General features: G+C 41.2%; 1 protein-coding gene across 6 annotated transcripts in view; it reads left to right on the plus strand.

Annotated features, from left to right (window-relative positions):
• Positions 1–17,102, plus strand: part of HDAC8 (histone deacetylase 8) — a 243,008-nt gene that overhangs the window by 169,268 nt on the left and 56,638 nt on the right. Inside the window, exon 10 of one of the 6 annotated variants that reach the window (XM_067723758.1) lies at positions 2,484–2,570. The exons of the other annotated variants lie outside the window; for them this stretch is intronic. Coding sequence (XP_067579859.1) covers positions 2,484–2,555 — 72 coding nt within the window. The 3' untranslated portion in view covers positions 2,556–2,570. Of the gene's footprint in view, positions 1–2,483; positions 2,571–17,102 lie in introns of those variants that run through there. 6 annotated transcript variants of the gene reach the window in all.

Genomic DNA, 17,102 nt, shown 5'->3' on the forward strand with positions numbered 1-17,102 from the left:
TTTCTTTAAATGAAGGCTGGAGAAGGAGGGGATTCTCCCGCTCCTTCTGAAACTTTCAGGCTACAAGCTGCAGAAGAGAAAAAAACTCTTTTAAGCAGTTGCCTCTGTTCACAGCAGCAGTGTTGCCTTTGGGGGCACAGTGCTCCCCGGTCTCCTCGTCCTGCGGGCCTTGGAACCAAAGGTAGGCTGCAAATGGCAGGATGGCCCTTTCCCAGCTGGGTCAGGAGTACAGGAATAAGCACTCCCTCTCTCATAATTAAGGCTGTGCTCAGTCACCGGGCCTGCCAACATTGTCATGGGATAGCAATTGAAACAGCCAGGAGGAAAACACACAGACTTTGCCAAGGCAGATACATTTGAGGGTCTCTGAAGGTGGGGGTGGGAGAGCAGACAGGAAACATGGAGCCAGTAGAGAGAGGTCAGGCTGCTTTCAATGGCTCGTGTGACCCTGGGCAATTCACTTCCCTTCTCCAGGCTCCAATTCCTCCCCAGTCTTCTTCGGGGTTTAACTGGAACATCCTTTATAAAGTTGCTTCCAGCCCGAACACCCAAGGATTCCAATTCTAAGGCCACTTGAGGGGAAAACGTTTGCACATTTACACTCCTAGTCTCCAGATTGGTGAATAATTAAGCTTCTCTCTATTGATCAGAGCTGCTGACAGTAGTGCTGAGTTGCCTGTCTGATAGTGTGGAAAAACAAACCCACGTGCAGCTACAAATGGCCATTCTGGAGTAAGAAACTCCCATTTACACAATTAGCCTTGAGAATATAAATAGAAGTAGAAGCAAAACTGTCCCCAAGCCTGTGCAAGCCTGTCCTCCCTCCTCCAGACTGCCTTTGACAACAGAGGTTTCTGTCTCTTCGTTCACAGCCTTCCTTTGGCGTTCTTCCCCACATGCATGTTTTGAGGGGGGAAAAAACTCCCGTCTTTGTCTTTATCAAGTTTTCCCCACTTAACCTCCCTTAACTCTACGTTTTTCCTCGTTTTAAACCAACCACCATCTCTACCAGAAGAGACTTGTATGAGTAAAATGAGCTTTGTCATTTGGAGGTTGGACTAAGGGTTAAATTAAAGAGACAGCTGTCTATACAACTGGCTAGAATGAGGGGAGGGCTCGGCCGCATTTGTGCCAGCTGCTTCTTACTTTTATTCCTTCCTGCTGTTTGTCTCCCTTCCACCCCTCTGGCCAGGGCTGCTGAGCAGCAAGCCTCCCCGAGCTACTGGGAAGTTTCAAGTAGTGAGCTGGGGCTAAGGGGACCTAACGTCCTCCTGTCATAACTTCCCCTAGACAAAAGATGTTTAGGTCTCAAACTTGGAACTGAAAAGGAAATTGAAAATGTACAAGCCACTTTTCCATCCCTTGTAGATAATCACCTTCCCCTCCTTCAAAATCTTCTAGGCTTGTTTAAAGCCATCTTTTGCTCTTAGCGCTTTTTTCTTTCCCTTGAACTGTAGTTTTTTTGTTTTGTTTTTCTTAGCAGCACTTTTGAGGAACTGCTTTTCTAAAGGAAAGAGAGATTATGTGTTACTCTGGGTGAGTCACTGTTCTTTAGTCAATGCTGGTGAGAATCTCAAAGATTAACGAAGATTGCCAAGGGTGGCTGCAGTCCAGCACCCAAACGCTCACATAATTTGCCCCTCTTTCCATTTTAGGGTGAAAATAATCATGGACAAGAGGGGGAGGGGATTTATGTGAATAAATAAGATACTGTTTTACAGCCAAGGCAACATTTCAGATTCTCAGCTGGCAGAAGAATTCTTGAGGCTGATCTGTAGTAAAAGCATGAGCAAACTGCTAAATGGAATGCAAAGAGAACCCTGGGCTTAATCTCCGTTCCAGTCAGTCTACAGAGGAGTCTCAGAGCAGTACTATTCCTGGAAGGCAAAGTGCTTACCCACACACTGCCCCACCCCCAGCGTGAGAAATCTAGGGCCTCCAGGACTGTGCCAGCACCCTGGCTCTTATTTCTGCAGTCCAGTTGCTTTGGTGAAATAGGAGTGTACACTGCCTCTCCATGAAAGGACCACTCTGAAAGCGATTTATAAACTGTAAAGTACCAGGGGACGTCAGGTGGCCCTGTCACTCACCCATTCTCTTGTATACTGCACTCCTTCAGTTGTCTTTTCTCATTATTGGACAAAAACCCCAGAATTTTGTGGTGAGAGGTCAGGCCCTGCATATAATCAATCATGCACAAGTCCCAAGGCATAGAAGCATAAATAGGCCTTAATTCTGGATTTCCTAGTCTACACATGGAGAGCATTTGCCAGCCAGCAACCTCACAAAGACGTCATAGAATGGTCAAGGAATGACCCTAAGAAAGCTTTTGGTGGGGAGATAGCTTTAAAGCTTCTTGAAGGAAAAACTCTCAATTTCAAGATGCTATTATTACTCCTGCATTGAAGTAAAAGCCCTGGTGTTCATATAGCCTTTGATTCCAATGTCAAATATCTGATGACTCCTCACAACTTTGCTTTGAGGTGGAGAGAAGGCAGTCGTGCCGTGGTCGCTGTCTCCAGTGGGAGGCTCTGCCCACAGTGACCAGATGGTAAGATCAAAGAGCCAAGGCCCATCCACTTCATGGACTGGTGACTCCTTGGACTGTATTAAAGGACTTCCATCTCTGGCTAGAACCTCACCCAGACTCTATATTTAGTAAACAAAGGAACTTGAAATTTGTAATAAAATTAAATTAAAAAACAAGAACTTTATCATTCCATTCACCCATCTGCCCATTGTTTATTTTGAGTGTGTACTTAACAGCACTTTCCAGAACAGAGTAATCCCTATGTAGAGACAAAGATGGCTCTAATACCAGGGCAGTGGTGTGGGGGGGGGGGAGGAAGGTTGCATTCCTTCCCTCCCCATCCTCCTTTTCCCAGAGCCCATCCAGCTGACAGGTGCCAGAAGGGAAGAAATGTTAGCAAATGTTAGTTTCCAGCCCCAAAGAAGCTGTCACAAAAAGGAGACAGAACAAGGCAGCCTATAAAATCCTTCAACTGAGGGATGTAGCGAGACCTATCTAATTACACAAGATTAGAAACGGTTTAACTTGTTGAGAATGTGCTACATGTGAAATGAAATAAAATGACACCTCTGGCACCCTGTAATGATACTGTGTTGGGAGGAAAGCACAAAGGGTTTGTTCACGCTATATCAGTAACACCAGTTTTTCTCATCCAACATTTTCGACACATCTGGTTTTCATATGGTGGTCTAAGTGAAGTAAGTTAACTTTTCACCCACTGTTCTGGCCCTCCTTTTCTTTCTTCACTGTACACTTCCATTTGTGTTGGCATTGTCCGTCTCTCACCCATCCCTCCCCAAGCTAACAGACGTGGAAGAGGATTATGCTGAGAAACTTGGCTTATCTCTGGGCTTTTGATTATTTTACTGTTCAAACAGTGCTAACACAGATTTGAAAGCAAGACTGGTCTTTGTTCCAGCTAAATACAACAGAGTTTAGCTTTGGCCTTCTACTTAATATGTTCAACTACCAATGCTGAATAAGAACTCCCTAAGTAATCAATGAGTCACAAAACCTCCTGATTTTCAAAATTAGGGAAAGATGATCTCAATTTTTTTTTTTTTTTTGGCCATGCCGTGTGGCATACAGTATCTTAGTTCCCTGACCAGGGGTGGAAACCGTGCCCCCTGCAGTGGAAGCACAGAGTCCTAACCACTGGACCGCCAGGGAAGTCCCCTCAGTTACTCTTAACTAGAATGCTCAGAAAATGTGGAGTTGGCCTAACTGGTTTCTAGGTAACACAGGAGTGATTGACCATTTTGTGCCTGTATTGACCAAAAAAAATATATATATAGTATTGATATTTGGTGATTATATACTAAAGGTCTACAAGATAGGTGTATTTCCAATGAAAGTAGCATTTGCAAACTATAAAGTGAGTTTCCTTCTACACAACTGTCATCAGAAACAGAAAAAGGGTTTTATTCCCCAACAACCAGAGAAAAATTAGTAGGATTTTGCAAATGGCTATGATTAAAAGCCAAAGTTTAGACATTTTTAGTGCTTTGATACAAAAAAGGTTAATAACGTTGACTCGGTTTTTGTGGTTTTTTACCTTCTTTAGATTTGTGCCTCACAGGACTTTGTAAACAGCAAAATTAGTAACTCTAAGCTGACAGGGATTGTCTACTGTGATTATAAGGTACAATTTAAGCTGTGTGAGATCTCGACTCTTTAAGGACCTTTTCCTGTGTTCTGAATTTTCTCTGGACTGCAGATTGTAATTAGAAGGAGAGGGGCATGAATGATCTACAGGTCTTCTAAGAGGTGCAAAATCTTTCAGGTGGCTTCTGATGAATTTTTCCTCTGTCTGAAAGCAATCCAGCAGGGAACTTCTGTAGCAAATGCCTTAACCCCAAGAAGTAACTAATAATGGACCATTTCATGCCCTCTGGCAAGCCAGTGGGGGTGATGGTTTGGGGCACATGTACCATTCAGTGACTGGAACATCACAAGGATGTCTGTCTGTGAAGGGCTTGTGCCTGCTATGTGGCGCCATAAAGGGGCTAGCAAGAATTGCTGTCTATAGCCTTGACCTAAGAGAAGCACCATTTGTACCACATTCAATGTCAGCAAACCTTCATTAAGCACATACTATGTGCAAAGCCTTGTTAGGTTTCTGTAACACTCTCTGTAATGTGTTACTAGATTTATTTTCCAAAGTGGTCAGGGAATTTCATCAATCATTTACTGACTACTATATGCAGGCGTTGTGCTGGGGATACCAAGATGAATCAGAGGTGTTCCCTGACTTATGGAGCTCAGAGTACAGTGTGAGAAAGAAAAAATTACAACGGAGTATGAGAGTAGAAGTTCTATGCAAAGAGCTTTGTGAGTGTAGAGAAAGGAATGATTCTCTCAGGAGGACATCAGAAGGGCTCGCCAAGGAGATGATATTTCAGTTGATATCCTGAAGGATGGGTAGGATTTCACCAGGCAGACAGGAGAGGGGGAAAGAGAATTCCAAGCAGAGGGAACAGCATGTGCAAAAGCTTGTTAAAGCACATTAGACAGTTCTTTTTATCATCATTTGAGAGGGCAAATGTAAGTTGTACTGATGTTGAGCTTGGATTTTTTTTCTCATGATTACATTGCCATTTTTAAATACAGGACATGATATTTTAAGGTAATGACAAGAAAAGACCTGATAGATTTGAAAGTTCTCCTTATTAAGCTGTGATGCTTATGTAGTATCTTGCACATAGCAGGCCCTCAATAAATGCTTACTGAATGATAAATCCCATATCTCTTTCCATTTATAAATTGCTACTCTATCAAGAATCAGCTTACAGAGCAAAACTTCTGCCTGTGACTTAGGAATGGATGTTCATAGTTCTGCTCTCTGTCACCTCAGCCTCCTCTACCCTTGAGAAGTATGTCTCTGCAACTGAACCTTAATTGTGTTGGTGAGTGGTAGGGAAAACTGCCCTTGCTTTGAAACCTCAGTAACACAGATTTCTACTTGGAGGGCCTCTATCTAATTGAAATCCCTCCAAAATGCCTTTTGAATGGGGCAGTGCTCGTGTTGATGACATAGGGGATTGCTATACTAGAAACAGTAGTGATAATAGCTAATATGGACAGGTACACCTCACATTTTAAATTTTATAATAGAACCTAAACATGATTGATCAAACAATTTATATGGCAGTAATAAAGATGTGACTTGTCTGCACTGAACAGCCTTGACAGCGTAACGTGGTACTGTCTATTCTTTTTTGCTTAAGAAAGAGAAGATAAATTTTTATTATTTTTATAAATTATGCAATACGGGCTTCCCTGGTGGCGCAGGGGTTGAGAGTCTGCCTGCTGATGCTGGGGACACGGGTTTGTGCCCTGGTGCAGGAAGATCCCACATGCTGCGGAGCGGCTGGGCCCGTGAGCCATGGCCACTGAGCCTGCGCATCCAGAGCCTGTGCTCCGCAACGGGAGAGGCCACAACAGTGAGAGGCCCGCATACCGCAAAAAATAAATAAATAAATAAATAAAAGCAATAATCTTTAGGATAGCAATAAATTTTTGCCTTGAAAATCACCAGGGAATAGATGACAGAGAATGTAGTTAGATATAAACCATTTGCAAATTATATGCAAGTACACTTGTAACCCTTTTATTGGGTGTCTGGATCCAGTCTTTGGGAAAATTCCCACCAGGGAATCTTGTTTCATTGTGAATCTAAAATGTATGAGAAAAATACTTCAGTTCCAAGCCTTAGCAGCCATGTGACTGGCTCTTTCAGGCCTAATCTTTATAGCTACACCTTTCTAGAAGCCACAATACCAGGCCACAGAATGTACTCTCTTTCAGCCCCTCCATTGCACTAGGTAAATACTTTCCACAAATAGTCATTGAGTGCTTCCTAGAGCCAGGCACAGTGCTGGGTTCTAATAATACAGAAGTAAATAAGACAACCGCATCCCTGCCCCCATGGCGCCCTAAGGCTAGTGAAATGGCTCGTATCCTCTTTTGGGTCATAGTCCTTTTGAAAATCTGATTTCAACTGGCCTTACTACATTACTTAAATATTAAGGTGGCAGCTTCCTGTTTTCCCAAAGAAAAGCAAAAACTTTTGTCCCTGTTGAATGGAGTCATGAAATCCAGTGTAGGAGGTTATTCTTTCTAGACGTTAACTTTTATCCTCTTTTGGAGCCTGTAGTATGGTAGAAAGAATGTGGGATTTTGAGCGAGTTTGGGATTCTGATCCTCTAACTAGCAGTGGGACCTGGGTAATTTACCCAGTGTCTCAGAAGCTCAGTTTTCTCATACGCACTATGCAATGTGATTGTGAAGACTGAAGGAGTCCATGTGTATGAAGCACCTCACACAAGGTTGGTGCTCCAATCCATGTTAGTAAGTGAGAAAACTAGATTTTGAACCCAAGTTTTTCTGACTCAGAAACCTAGTCTCTCCACTTCCTTACAAAGGGTCTGAAAATACTGGCTTATATTTAAGTCTCACCAAAACTCCATAAAGGAAGGAAGAAATACCACAGCTGAAGAAGCAAATGGATAGAAAGGAAGAAATATGCTAATTTGTTTAGAGACACTTAGGACATCTGTGACAAAGCTGACACTAATTCCAGAGTCTCAGTGTCCTTTTCTAGCTATGAACACTCAGCATCTCTCCTTGTGCAGTTGTATCCTTCTATAGGGATTTTTTGACTACCACCATGTGCCCAACGTGGTTGTAGGTGCTTCTGGTGATTTAAAAGACATGATCTATGACTTATAGGAAGTTATAGCCTAGTGGGGAGGAAGAAGCTATACCCAACAAACAATTAGAGAAAAATTGCTTAAGATGGCATATAAATAAGGACCAGTACTATAGCCAATATTAAGTGTATCAGTCAGCTTGGATTGCCATAACAAAATACCATAGACTGGGTAGCTTAAATAACAGAAATTATTTTCTCACAGTCTAGAGGCTAGAAGTCCAAGATCAAGATGCCAGCATGGTAGGTTTCTGATGAGTGCTCTCTTCCTGGTTCATAGATGGCTGCCTTCTCTCTGTGTCCTCACATGGGAGGGAGAGAGAGTAAGCTCGCTGGTGTCTCTTCTTATAAGGGGACTAATCCCATCATGAGGGCTCCACCTTCATGACTTCATATAAACATAATTATCTGCCAAAGACTCCATCTCCAAGTACAGTCACACAAGGGGATTAGGACTTCAACATATGAATTTGGGAGGGACCCAGTTCAGTCTATAGCACTAAGTGTTATAACCATGAGGGCATGACTTCTCTTTGTTTAATTAAAATTTTTACTAACACTACTAACATTTCAAAATGTTAATGCATAGTGTAGTCATTAAGGCTTTTTTTTAAACAAGGTGTATCCTAGTCACTGTAGTGTCACTGCTATGGTTTGTACCCATATCAACTCCTGCCTGTACTATTGCAATAGTCTCATTCACTCATTCATTCATTCAACAAGTAGCATGCTTACTCTGTGCTACACACTCGGGAATCCAGTGCTTAAGAAGCTTGGTGTGAATCCTGCCTTTAGGTGCTTATATTTCAGCCACGGGGACAACATTTAAAACTCACTTACGAAATTAATTATTTAAATCCAACTGAGATGAGTGCTACCAAGTAGAAGTAGAGGAAGTTGAGAGCATATGACATGAAAAGGTTCTCTAATCTTGGGAAGCATCAGATTCACTGCAATGAGATTAAAGCTGAGCTCTGAAGACCAAGTAGAGGCAACAAGGCAAGATCTTGGAAGAAGAGCTTTCCTGGTAGAGGAAACACCATGTGTGAAGGCCCTAGGAGAGAATAGAGCAGTGCTTCTTTGAAGAACTGAATGAGAGGCAGTAAGGCCAGAGCTGGGAAGTCCAGGGAGAGTAGGTGAAGTTGGAGAGATAATCATGGAACTGGTTATTATAGGACCTTGTAGTCCATGGCAAAGACTTAAGACTTAAGAGCACCAAGTAATGGGCAGCTGTTGAAGTGTCTTAAGCAAGGGAAAACCAAGATGTGCACATGTATGTATTAGTCTTCTCTGGCTGCTATAACAAAATCCCACAGACTGGGTAACTTAAACAATAGAAATTTATTTTCTCACAGTTCTGGAGGCTAGTTGTCCCAGATCAAAGTCCAGCAGGGTCAGTTCCTGGAAAGAACTTTCTTCCTGGCTTGCAGACAGCCACTTTCTTGCTGTGTCCACACATTGCCTTTCCTCAGTACATGCACAAAGAGAGGAAAGGAACAGGGAGAGGGAGAAGGAAAGAGAGGAAAAGAGAGGGGGAATGCGGGAGGGAGAGAGAGAATGGGATCAAGCTCTGATGTCTCTTCTTATAAGGGCACTAATCCTATGGGATCAGGGCCTTACCCCTATAAACTTAATTATTTCCTTATTCTACATATTGTCACATTGAAGGTTAAGGGTTCAAAACATGTTGAATTTAGCCTGTAGCAGTGTGTTATGTGTGTGTGTTTCATATCAGTTTTATTTTGAATTTTTGAATTTTATTTTCTTTATTTTTTTTATACAGCAGGTTCTTATTAGTTATCTATTTTATACATATTAGTGTATATATGTCAATCCTAATCTCCCAATTCATCCCACCACCACCACCACCCCCCTGCCACATTCCCCCCTTGGTGACCACACGTTTGTTCTCTACATCTGTATCTCTATTTCTGCCCTGCAAACTGGTTCATCTGTACTATTTTTCTAGGTTCCATAAATATGCGTTAACATATGATATTTGTTTTTCTCTTTCTGACTTACTTCACTCTGTATGACAGTCTCTAGATCCATCCACGTCTCTACAAATGACCCAATTTCATTCCTTTTTATGGCTGAGTAATATTCCATTGTATATATGTACCACATCTACTTTATCCATTCATCTGTCGATGAGCATTCAGGTTGCTTCCATGACCTGGCTATTATAAATAGTGCCGCAATGAACATTGGGGTGCATGTGTCTTTTTGAATTATGGTTTTCTCTGGGTATATGCCCAGTAATGGGATTGCTGGGTCATATGGTAATTTTATTTTTAGTTTTTTAAGGAACCTCCATACTGTTCTCTATAGTGGCTGTATCAATTTACATTCCCAACAACAGTGCAGGAGGGTTCCCTTTTCTCCACACCCTCTCCAGCATTTGTTGTTTGTAGATTTTCTGATGATGCCCATTCCAACTGGTGTGAGGTGATACCTCATTGTAGTTTTGATTTGCATTTCTCTAAGAATTAGTGATGTTGAGCAGCTTTTCATGTGCTTCTTAGCCATCTGTATATCTTCTGTGGAAAAATGTCTATTTAGGTCTTCTGCCCATTTTTTTATTGGGTTGTTTGTTTTTTTAATATTGAGCTGCATGACCTGTTTATATATTTTGGAGATTAATCCTTTGTCCGTTGATTCATTTGCAAATATTTTCTGCCATTCTGAGGGTTGTCCTTTCATCTTGTTTGTAGTTTCCTTTGCTTTGCAAAAGCTTTCAAGTTTCATTAGGCCCCATTTGTTTATTTTTGCTTTTATTTCCATTACTCTAGGAGGTGAATCAAAAAAGATCTTGCTGTGATTTACATCAGAGTGTTCTTCCTATGTTTTCCTCTAAGAGTTTTATAGTGTCCAGTCTTACATTTAACTCTCTAATCCATTTTGAGTTTATTTTTGTGTATGGTGTTAGGGAGTGTTCTAATTTCATTCTTTTACATGTAGCTGTCCAGTTTTCCCAGCACCACTTCTTGAAGAGGCTATCTTTTCTCCATTGTGTATCCTTGCCTCCTTTGTTGTAGATTAGTTGACCATAGGTGTGGGTTTATCTCTGGGATTTCCATCCTGTTCCATTGATCTATATTTCTGTTTTTGTGCCAGTACGATATTGTCTCGATTACTGTGGCTTTGTAGTATATTCTGAAGTCAGGGAGTCTGATTCCTCCAGCTCCATTTGTTTCCCTCAAGACTGCTTTGGCTATTCGGGGTCTTTTGTGTCTCCATACAAATTTTAAGATTTTTTTGTTTTAGTTCTGTAAAAAATGCCACTGGTAATTTGATAGGGATTGCATTGAATCTGTAGATTGCTTTGGGTGGTATAGTCATTTTCACAATATCCATTCTTCCAGTCCAGGAACATGGTATATCTCTCCATCTGTTGGTATCATCTTTAATTTCTTTCATCAGTGTCCTATAGTTTTCTGCATACAGTTCTTTTTTCTCCCTAGGTAGGTTTATTCCTAGGTATTTTATTCTTTATGTTGCAATGGTAAATGGGAGTGTTTCCTTAATTTCTGTTTCAGATTTTTCATCATTAGTGTATAGGAATGCAAGAGATTTCTGTGCATTAATTTTGTATCCTGCAACTTCACCAAATTCATTGATTACCTCTAGTAGTTTCCTGGTGGCATCTTTAGGATTCTCTATATATAGTATCATGTCATCTGCAAACAGTGACCGTTTTACTTCTTCTTTTCCAATTTGTATTCCTTTTATTTCTTTTTCTTCTCTGATTGCCATGGCTAGGACTTCCAAAACTATGTTGAATAATAGTGGTGAGAGTGGACATCCTTGTCTTGTTCCTGATCTTAGAGGTAATGCTTTCAGTTTTTCACCATTGAGAATGATGTTTGCTGTGGGTTTGTCATATATGGCCTTTATTATGTTGAGGTAGGTTCCCTCTATGCCCACTTTCTGGAGAGTTTTTCTCATAAATGGGTGTTGAATTTTGTCAAAAGCTTTTTCTGCATCTATTGAGATGATCATATGGTTTTTATTCTTCAGTTTTTTAATATGGTGTATCACATTGATTGATTTATATATATTGAAGAATCCTTACTCCCTGGAAAAAATCCCACTTGATCATGGTGTATGATCCTTTCAATGTGCTGTTGAATTCTGTTTGCTAGTATTTTGTTGAGGATTTTTGCTTCTATATTCATCAGGGATATTGGTCTGTAATTTTCTTTTTTTGTAGTATCTTTGTCTGGCTTTGGTATCAGGGTAATTGTGGCCTCATAGAATGAGTTTGGGAGTGTTCCTTCCTCTGAAATTTTTTGGAAGAGTTTGAGAAGGATGGGTGTTAGCTCTTCTCTGAATGTTTGATAGAATTCACCTGTGAAGCCATCTGGTCCTGAACTTCTGTTTGTTGGAAGATTTTTAATCACAGTTCCAATTTCACTACTTGTGATTGGTCTGTTCGTATTTTCTATTTCTTCCTGGTTCAGTCTTGGAAGGTTATACCTTTCTAAGAATTTGTCCATTTCTTCCAGGTTGTCTATTTTATTGGCATAGAGTTGCTTGTAGTAGTCTCCTGTGATGCTTTGTATTTCTGCGGTGTCCATTGTAACTTCTCCTTTTTCATTTCTAATTTTATTAGTTTGAGTCCTCTCCCTCTTTTTCTTGATGAGTCTGGCTAAAGGTTTATCAATTTTGTTTATCTTCTCAAAGAACCAGCTTTTAGTTTTAGCTTTTAGTTTTATTGATCTTTGCTATTGTTTTTTTATTTCTACTTCATGATTTCTTTCCTTATACTAACTTTGGGTTTTGTTTGTTCTCTTTCTCTAGTTCCTTTAGGTGTAAAGTTAGATTGTTTATTTGAGATTTTTCTTGTTTCTTGAGGTAAGCTTGTATTGCTATAAACGTCCCTCTTAGAACTGTTTTTGCTGCATCCCATAGGTTTTGGATTGTCGTGTTTTTGTTGTAATTTGTCTCTAGGTTTTTTTTTTTATTTCCTCTTTGATTTCTTCAGTGATTTCTTGGTTATTTAGTAAGGTATTGTTTAGCCTCCATGTGTTTCTTTTTTTTACGTTTTTTTCCCTGTAATTGATGTCTAATCTCATAGCATTGTGGTCAGAAAAGATGATTGATATGATTTCAGTTTTCTTAAATTTACTGAGGCTTGATTTGTGACCCAAGATGTGATCTATCTTGGAGAATGTTCCATGTGCACTTGAGAAGAAAGTGTAATCTGCTGTTTTTGGATGGAATGTCCTATAAGAATCAATTAAATCTATCTGGTCTATTGTGTCATTTAAAGCTTATGTTTCCTTATTAATTTTCATTTTGGATGATCTGTCCATTGGTGTAATTGAGCTGTTAAAGTTCCCCACTACTATTGTGTTACTGTCGATTTCCTCTTTTAGAGCTGTTAGCAGTTGCCTTATGTATTGAAATGCTCCTATGTTGGGTGCATATATATTTATAATTGTTATATCTTCTTCTTGGATTGATCTCTTGATCATTATGTAGTGTCCTTCCTTGTCTCTTGTAACTTTCTTTATTTTAAAGTCTATTTTATCTGGTATGAGTAGTGCTACTCCAGCTTTCTTTTGATTTCCATTTGCATGGAATATCTTTTCCCATCCCTTCACTTTCAGTCTGTATGTGTCCCTAGGTCTGAAGCGGGCCTGTTGTAGACAGCATATATATGGGTCTTGTTTTTGTATCCATTCAGTGAGCCTGTATCTTTTGGTTGGAGCATTAAATCCATTCACGTTTAAGGTAATTATCAATATGTATGTTCCTATGACCATTTTGTTAATTGTTATGGGTTTGTTTTTGTAGGTCCTTTTCTTCTCTGTGTTTCCCACTTAGAGAAGTTCCTAGCATTTCTTGTAGAGCTTGTTTGGTCATAGTGAATTCTCTTAGCCTTTGTGTGTCTGTAAAGCTTTTGATTTCTCCATCGAATCTGAATGAGATCCTTGCCCTGTAGAGTAATCTTGGTTGTAGGTTCTTCCCTTTCATTACTTTAAATATATCATGCCACTCCCTTCTGGCTTGTAGAGTTAGTTTCTGCTGAGAAATCAGCTGTTAACCTTATGGGAGTTCCGTTGTATGTTATTTGTCATTTTTCCCATGGTACTTTCAATAATTTTTCTTTGTGTTTAATTTTTGTCAATTTGATTACTATGTGTCTCGGCATGTTTCTCCTTGGGTCTAGCCTGCCTGGGACTCTGTGCTTCCTGGACTTGGGTGGCTATTTCCCTTCCCATGTTAGGGAAGTTTTCGGCTATAATCTCTTCGAATATTTTCTCGGGTGCTTTCTCTCTCTCTTCTCCTCCTGGGACCCCTATCATATGAATGTTATTGCGTTTAATGTTGTCCCAGAGGTCTTCAGGTCTTCAGGTCTCCCAGGCTGTCTTCATTTTTTTTCATTCTTTTTTCTTTATTCTGTTCCGCAGCAGTGAATTCCACCATTCTGTCTTCCAGGTCACTTCTCCATTCTTCTGCCTCAGTTATTCTGCTATTGATTCCTTCTAATGTAGTTTTCATTTCAGTTACTATATTGGTCATTTCTGTTTGTTCTTTAATTCTTCTAGATGTTTCTCCTTTAATTCTTCTGGGGCTTTGTGAAACATTTCTTGCATCTTCTCAATCTTTGCCTCCATTCTTTTTTCGAGGTCCTGGATCATCTTCACTATCACTATTCTGAATTCTTTTTCTGGAAGGTTGCCTATCTCCACTTCATTTAGTTGTTTCTCTGGGGTTTTATCTTGTTCCTTCGTCTGGTACAAAGTCCTCTGCCTTTTCATTTTGTCTATGTTTCTGTGAATGTGGTTTTCCTTCCACAGGTTGCAGAAGTGTAGTTCTTCTTGCTTCTGCTGTCTGCCCTCTGGTGGATGAGACTGTCTAAGAGGCTTGTGCAAGCTTCCTAATGGGAGGGACTGCTGGTGGGTAGAGCTGACTGTTGCTCTGGTGGGCAGAGCTCAGTAAAACTTTAATCCGTTTGTCTGCTGATGCATGGGGCTGGGTTCCCTCCCTGTTGGTTGTTTGGCCTGAGGTGACCCAACACTGGAGCCTACCTGGCTCTTTGGTGGGGCTAATGGCAGATTCTGGGAGGGCTCGCACTAAGGAGTACTTCCCAGAACTTCTGCTGCCAGTGTCCTTTTCCCCATGGTGAGCCACAGCCACCTCCTGCCTCTGCAAGAGACCCTCCAACGCTAGCAGGTAGGTCTGGTTCAGTTTCCTATGGTGTCACTGCTCCTTCCCCTGGGTCTCGATGCTCACTCTACTTTGTGTGTGCCCTCCAAGAGTCGAGTCTCTGTTTCCCCCAGTCCTTTCAAAGTCCTGCAATCAAATCCCACTAGCCTTCAAAGTCTGATTCTCTAGGAATTCCTCCTCCCATTGCCAGATCCCCAGGTTGGGAAGCCTGACGTGGGGCTCAGAACGTTCACTCCAGTGGGTGGACTTCTGTGGTATAAGTATTCTCCAGTTTGTGAGTCACCCACCCAGCAGTTATGGGATTTGATTTTATTGTGATTGCGCCCCTCCTACCATCTCGTTGTGGCTTCTCCTTTGTCTTTGGATGGGGGGTATCTTTTTTGGTGAGTTCCATTGTCTTCCTGTCGATGACTGTTCAACAGTTAGTTGTGATTCTGGTGCTCTCGCAAGAGGGAGTGAGTGCACGTCCTTCTACTCCACCATCTTGAACCAATCTCCCATATCAGTTATTTTTGAGCAATGCATCTTTAATCATGTTATCCCCCTGTTTCAAATACACACACACACACACACACACACACACACACACACACACACACACACACATCCTCACCCTCCCAGAGCTTACAGATCCAAAATTCCCCTTAGTAGAGTACACAGGATCCTTCTAGATTGTACCCTAATCTGTTTTTCCCACTGCCCTGAACATGGTTCCAGCCATGCCTTTGACCGAGATGTTCCTATACCAGGAACGTCCCTCCTCCCACGTGACTGCCTGATAAAATCCTATTCTTCCTTCAAGCTCCAACTCCCATGTCATTTGTCTGTGAAGTCCTCCCAGGCCACCCCTCCCCTCCATAGTCAATCACTTCTTTCTCTGGGATCCTATAGCACCTGACACATACTAACAGTCCCTGACTTACGATGGTTCAATTTACAATTTTTTAACTTTATTATGGTGTGAAGGTGATACACAATCAGTAGAAACCATACTTCAAATTTTGAATTTTGATCTTTTCCCAGGCTAGCAACATGCGGTGCAATAGTCTCTTGTGATGCTGGTCAGTGGCAGCAAGCCACAGCTCCCAGTCAGCCATGCGATCACAAGAGTAAACAACTGACACACTTATAACCATTCTGTACCCATACACCCATTCTGTTTTTCAGTACAGTATTCAATAAATTACATGAGATATTTAACACTTTATTATAAAATATACTTTGCGTTAGATGGTTTTGCCGAACTGTAGGTTAATGTAAGTGTTCTGAGCATGGTTAAGGTAGGCAAGGCTAAGCTATGTTCAATAGGTGTATTAAATGCATTTTTGACTTAACGTATTTTCAACTTACAATGGATTTATCAGGATGTAACCCCATCGTAAGTTGAGGAAGATCTGTAGTTATCTGAGACCTTATTATATTGCATTGTAATTCATTTACTCAGCTGTTTCCTCCAACTAAACTAAATGCAAGGGCAAAAACTGTATCTTTTTCAAAAAGACATCAAAACCTGTGATGCTTCTCTCCATCCGCAATTCCTACCACAGTGCCTGGAAACAAGTAGGTACTCATATATAATGATGATAATAATAATAGCAAACACTCATAGGGTGATTACTACGTGCCTGGCACTGTTCTAAGTGCTTTAGATGCATTCGCACATCTGTAGTATCAACAATTCTATTATAGCCCCACTTCACAGGTGGCTTGCCCAAGTTGGCAGAATGAATAAGTGGCAGATCCAGGATTCAGACCCAGGCAGGCTGGCTCTGGAGTCTAAGCTCTTCCCCACTGCACTGTACAGCCTCCCAGTGTTTGGGTTGTTCACTGCTGTTCTTCAGACTCTCTTTCCAGCAGGGCAGTCTTCTCCTCCCACTCCACCGTTTCCCTACCTATTATTTAGTTGGAGCCTGGGAGCTGCTTCCCCTTACACCAGGAAGTAAGGGGACTTCTCTACCAAAACCAGAGGCTACAGCAGGAAGAGAGCTAGAGAAACACCTGCCCACCCCCTCCATCCTTCCCCTTTTTCCTACTACCCCACTGCTCAAGCACCAGATGGCTGTTTTCTTCTGCCATAGGAAGAAGCCAAAGGGTTTTCCTCTTTCCTCCCAGTCTCATTTTTCTACCCTACTTAGCTGCCATCTCCTCCCTGCCCAACATTTTGTAGTCTAGAAACTAGGCTTAGCTAACTCCTGTGAACTCTAGTTCACACACAGGCTCAAATTGAGTGTGTGCCCTGTAATGCCCCCAACTGGCCTATCTCATTTTGCTCTGCCCGATATTTTGGTTATTTTAGTTTTGGTTTTGAGGCCGAGTGGAATTTTTGGTTTTGATTCCCTCGTGAGGAAGAGATCCCTGCCGTTCTACTATGAGCTAGTGCTAGAGTGGAGCCCTCACCACCACCTCCCAGAATGAGATAGCACATACAAACAGAAGGTGGCAGGCAAGGTAACAATGGCACAGTTGTGTTTATTCTCCCACTTTGCATTCCTTCAGCATTTAGGAACTTGATTTTGTGCTTTTTTTTTTAGATTTTGAGAATTCTTAGAAGGGAAAAGGTGATAATAGGGTAAAAGCATGGTTCCTGGAGCCAGATATACCCATCACTTACTGTGTGACCTGAGGAAGTTATTTAATCTCTCTGTGCCTCAATTTCCTCATTTGTAAAATGGAGCTAATATA

Source organism: Pseudorca crassidens, chromosome X (assembly GCF_039906515.1).
Source record: "Pseudorca crassidens isolate mPseCra1 chromosome X, mPseCra1.hap1, whole genome shotgun sequence".
In the NCBI taxonomy this organism is placed as follows: Eukaryota; Metazoa; Chordata; class Mammalia; order Artiodactyla; family Delphinidae; genus Pseudorca; species Pseudorca crassidens.